This window comes from Acanthisitta chloris, unplaced genomic scaffold (assembly GCF_000695815.1).
Source record: "Acanthisitta chloris isolate BGI_N310 unplaced genomic scaffold, ASM69581v1 scaffold17248, whole genome shotgun sequence".
Classification (NCBI taxonomy): domain Eukaryota; kingdom Metazoa; phylum Chordata; class Aves; order Passeriformes; family Acanthisittidae; genus Acanthisitta; species Acanthisitta chloris.
The window spans coordinates 1555-6303 of NW_008687744.1; the positions used below are offsets into that span (position 1 = coordinate 1555).

Genomic DNA, 4749 nt, shown 5'->3' on the forward strand with positions numbered 1-4749 from the left:
GGGCGCGGGCGGGTCCGGGGCCCGCCCGCCCCCAGCCCCGTGCTGGGGGTTTTGATCTTCCACAGGATACGGTCGGTCCAGGCAGGTTTTCGCTTCTTGGCACTGCGGGGCACAGAGGGGCATCTCTTGCCTGGCAGGGGCAGTGGGCTCTGACCCAAACTGCCTCCCCCTGGCACTACAGCACACATAGGCAGGGAATACAGCTCATTTCGGCACTCGGCTCAGTGCAGCTGCAGGGACAGACCTGTGCAGGCACCAGGACAGCAGTTGTATCCCTGTCCAGTCCCCAGTGCCTGACCTCCCCAGTCCAGCCCACGCCTGCCCCTGCACAGCAGTTCCCCTGACCCACCCACACCAGCACCCACCCCAGCTCTGAGCTGCAACATCCCTGCCCAAGCTCACACACAGCTCTGCTCTCCTACCTGCTGTCATACTTGTTGGTGCCCACATCGAACTTGAAGGTGGGTGGGAAGTTCAGGGGTCCCTCCTGAAAGCCTCTGAGAACAGGCCAGGTGCTTTTGGCAATATTCAGCTGTGGGGAAGAGAGCAGGTCAGGGAGCGCAGCAGCCCCCATGGCCAGACCCCTCTGCAGCCCCCTGAGATCTCTCCACCCTCATACACAGTTACATCCCTGCCCCATTCCTGACAGCTCCCGCAGCTCTCAGAGTGCCCATCCATGCCAGCAGCCAGAACACAGACCCAACACCCCAGCTCGTGCTCACACACTGATAAGGGAAGCATGTGCCCAGCTCCATCCAGACCACCCTAGGATTTTGCTGCCCCTTCCCCAAGGAGCCAGGAGAGCCAGGGCCCTTGATGCCCCATAGTCTGCAAGGGGACATGCCCTGTCCCACAGCTGCATGGGCAGTTTTGGCAGGACTCAGACACCACTCTAGGCCCAGTGGATGCTGGCAGAGTGCCCATCCCTCACCTGGTCCTTCTCCCAGAGCTGGCTCAGGGCGTTGCTCTCGATGGCATACTTCACAAAGCAGATGTCCAGGCTTTCGATGCGGAAGTTGAGGTCCCCAAACCAAAACACAAGGCTGTGGGTGGGAGGGAGAGCAGTGGGCTGAAAGGGCTGAGGAATTAGAGCTGGGGGCAGCAAGGGAAAAACATGCCTAGCCTGCAGGCAGCCTCAGCCCCACAGCACAGGTGTTCTCAGGAGCATAGATACAGGTCAGTGCTCAGCCAGCAGCATGGCCAGCTGCCAGGATTCCACAGGTAGGACCAGGCACCATTAACCAAATAGACCTGACCTCCCCAGGCAGAAACTGAGGGTGGAAATTTCCACAGCGAGGCACCCATCAGAGTCAGACCACACAGCCAGGACACTGTGGCAGAGCTGCACTCTCCACTCCACCAGTCCCAAATCCCAACAGTGCTAGTGTGGCAGGAGATGCACCAGGCCTGGATGTGCCTCAGGGGAGACCCTTCTAAACACCCACCCCACCGTGCTGAGTCCCCACTGGCCCATGGGACAACTCTGCAGCTCTGCAGGCAAGACCTAATCTCCAAGCTGTGCTGGGGTGCAGGGGACAAACCCCAGATCCTACATGGAGGGGGTCAAGGACAGGGGCTGGCACTAGAGCGCCAGCCCAGACTGGAGAGCAAAGTGGTGGGGTACGCACTCGTGGTCCAGGATGCCGTTGGCCACACGCCCCTCAAACTGCTGCAAGTGCAGTATGGTGGCAAAGTCCTCCTTGCGCTGCTCCGCCTTCTCCAGGTGTGCTGGCAGGTGGCAGTTCAGGAAGCAGACCATGTGGCCGAAGATGGAGAGACGAACGCTCACCCCACCCTTGTTGCCCTGCACCGAGAGGATCCCATGACTCCTTGGGAAACCAGCCCCTTGCCACCTCCCCCCAGGGCCACACTCACCCAGTAGCCCCCCAGCCCTGTCCTGGTGCAGTCTGTCTGGATGTCTTGCAGGAAGGGCAGGTGGTAGTACTTGGCAAATACCAGCAGGATCACACCTTGCATCCGCACTGTGCTGACCTGGAACGGGAGCAGGGGCTGGAGCAGGATGGTAGGAAGCCTGAAGGAGCAAGGACAACTCCCCTCTCCGGGCCACGAGGCAGCACCTCCACCCTTCCCATCCTGCATGTGACTAACAGCACGTTCAGTTCAGAGATCAGTGCACACTCTCCTACATACTGACAGTCGAGACTGAGCCTCAGCCATGCCAAGTTTATGTATACTCTGGGGTGAGTGCCTCAGGGAGCTGAACCTGCCCTGGGGCCTGCAGGCTGCTGCCAGCAGCTCAGGCCAGTTTCCACATTCACCTCCTCACCCTGGTTTGGTGCAGTGGGCAACAAGAAACGGCCCCAAAGCAACACAGTGGAAACAGAAGCACAGGAAAAGGAACAGGGTGGCACAAGCCAGAAAGCTCCTGGCGAGATGCAGTGCCAGCTCCCACACGCTGCTGGGATGGCTGCAGGCTGTCCCTCCAGCCAGCTCTCCCACTGCACCTCCCTCCATCCTGCACTGCAACTCTCTCTCCCTATGGTCCACCTGCCTGGCAGGCAGAGGGAACACCAGCTGCCAGCTCCTTCAGAACCCCTTACCAGGATGAAGTGGAAGGGGCTCAGCACATCCATGAAGAGCTCACTCCACTGATCTGTGAAGAGGGCATCCTTCAGGCGCTTGTTTATCTTGGAGTTCACCTCCTGCAGCCTGGGAGGAAGGGACAGGTCCCTCAGCCACACCAGGAAAGCATCTGTGTCCCAGCTTAGTATAAGAGCTCCTTGGGAGAGGTACCAAAGCACAATGCTGGGGAGCAGAACAGGGCAGGAAGGGCAAGCCCTGGGTTTAGAGCACAAACCAGCTATGTCCTTGCTCCAGTGATGCTGGGCCATGAGCTGGCAGGAGGCACAAGTGGCCCTGAACCCAGAAGGCCTTGGCCCTTTCTAAAGCAGAAGCAGTTCAGCTGCACAGGGTTGGGCAAAAGCCTAAAATCCCATCTCAGGGTGCAGGAGGAGCTTACGGGGCCTTTCAGCTGCATCAGTCTCTACAGAGAAGTCAAGTCTCACCAGCACAGGGCGTCCAGATGCATCTGAACCACCCAGCTCAGAGCAGCAGCAACCAGAAGGTTAATAGTGCTCCTCCCGGCTCAGCAATTAGTGAAGAGAGGGAAGAACGTCCGCAGAGAACAGCAGAATCAGGAAATGTCTTGCCCAAAAATATCAAGTGCTCAGGGCACAAAGACACAGGTCAGAGGAAGGACACAGCCAGGCAGAGACGCCAGGAGGTAGGAGGGGCAGGACACCCTGTCCCAGCCCGGACACGGTCCCAGCAGGTCCCTTGCTATCAGCTACACCACCCACCCAGCTCAGGTTGACCTCCACAGCCCACACAGCCCCATCCCTCTGGTCCATAAGGCCGAGGGGACTGGGAGACTGGCTCCAACACAGCATCATAGCTCTGGCAGTGTCAGCCTTATGCCACTATCCCCTGGTCTGGGAGCTCCAGGGCAGCCCCGGGAGCCTCCTGGAGGCAGATCCAGCTCTTCTACCTCACGCCTGGAGGCAGAGCTTGGTTCCCACTCCCTGTGCAAAAGCAGCACATCCCTGGCCTTAACAGGAATCCACGCACCACCACAGACCTCGAGGGACCAGTCTGCCCTCAGACGCTGGCAGAGCTCTCCTTGCCAGCCTCACCACAGCGCCGTGGCGCTGCCTTGCCAGCAGCTCCATGTGCCAGGGGCACGGAGCCAATCCAGCTGTGGGAGAACAACAGATCTGTGCCCTTGAGGCCTGCATACCACGGGCAAAAGTAGAGAGGAGGAAAAGGCTCCCAGGGAACTCGGGCAGGTGGGCTAAAGCCTGACTCCAGGATTGCCGCGGCTCACAGCAAGAGCAGAGGTCACTCTGCCCAGCACAGCCAGTCTCAGGCTCATCCAGGTTTCAATCCTAATCAGGACTCAAAGGTTTTGGTTGCTCTTGGCACTCGCCATTTCACCAGGGGCTGATTCTCTATCACCTTTTATGATATTTTACTACCTGCAGTGCACACCCCTCCCTGCTCCCCATGCCCCAGGGAGGCTGGGGCTGCAGCTCTCCCATGCCTCACCCCTCAGGGATCCCTCAAAAAGGGATACACCAGGGCAGGGGAGGGAGCCCCACACCTCACCCTCTTACCCAATGGCAATCATGTCCACATCATTTGTCTCGCCCGTGTTGAGGTGCAGCAGAGATGTCACGTCATTCGGGGGCATGGCAGTACCCACATTCCAGGTGACCACTGTGATGCTTGGGAGGACAAAGGAAGAACAGGCTACCACTGGGGTTCAGAGGGGCTCCCTGTCCCCCTGTTTAGCCCCCAGCTCCACCAAGGAAGCTTTTTTGCTGGCAACAGAAGGAGCCATAGCTGAAGCTTAGTCAGAGCACACACGCCAGTTCCTTAACTCCCGTTTGAGAGAGACAGGTCCCTGCCTCCAAATTCCCCCAGGATCTGCACCTGAAATTCTAGAAACCAGCACAAAGAGCCCTCATTTTCATCACCACCACCGTCTGACACAGGCAGGCTGGCACAGCAGGCAGCCTGCGAGACAGGGTGTCTGTGGAGAAATCGCTTCCCCTCCCTTCCCCGGGAATCACGCACACATTGCTCAGGCTCCTGGGGAAAAAGACCCGGATCTCTGTCCCCAGCCGCTCTGTCCCCAGCCCAGCCCCTGCCCAAAGACCAGGGCAGCGCATGTGACAGCGGTGCTGCAGCCCCGCAGCGGTGTCCTTCCCCAGCGCAAAGCCACATCCG

General features: G+C 59.2%; 1 protein-coding gene across 1 annotated transcript in view; it reads right to left on the bottom strand.

Annotated features, from left to right (window-relative positions):
* Positions 1 to 4237, bottom strand: part of INPP5J (inositol polyphosphate-5-phosphatase J) — a gene marked incomplete at its 3' end in the record, with an annotated part of 5785 nt that extends 1548 nt beyond the window's left edge. Inside the window, exons 1-7 of the mRNA XM_009080738.1 lie at positions 4134 to 4237; positions 2562 to 2670; positions 1876 to 1992; positions 1629 to 1804; positions 932 to 1043; positions 423 to 532; positions 29 to 102 (exon numbers count right to left, since the gene is read on the bottom strand). Of these exons, the coding sequence (XP_009078986.1) occupies positions 29 to 102; positions 423 to 532; positions 932 to 1043; positions 1629 to 1804; positions 1876 to 1992; positions 2562 to 2670; positions 4134 to 4210 (775 nt within the window). The remainder of the gene's footprint in view (positions 1 to 28; positions 103 to 422; positions 533 to 931; positions 1044 to 1628; positions 1805 to 1875; positions 1993 to 2561; positions 2671 to 4133) is intronic.
* Between the last annotated feature and the right edge of the window lie 512 nt (positions 4238 to 4749).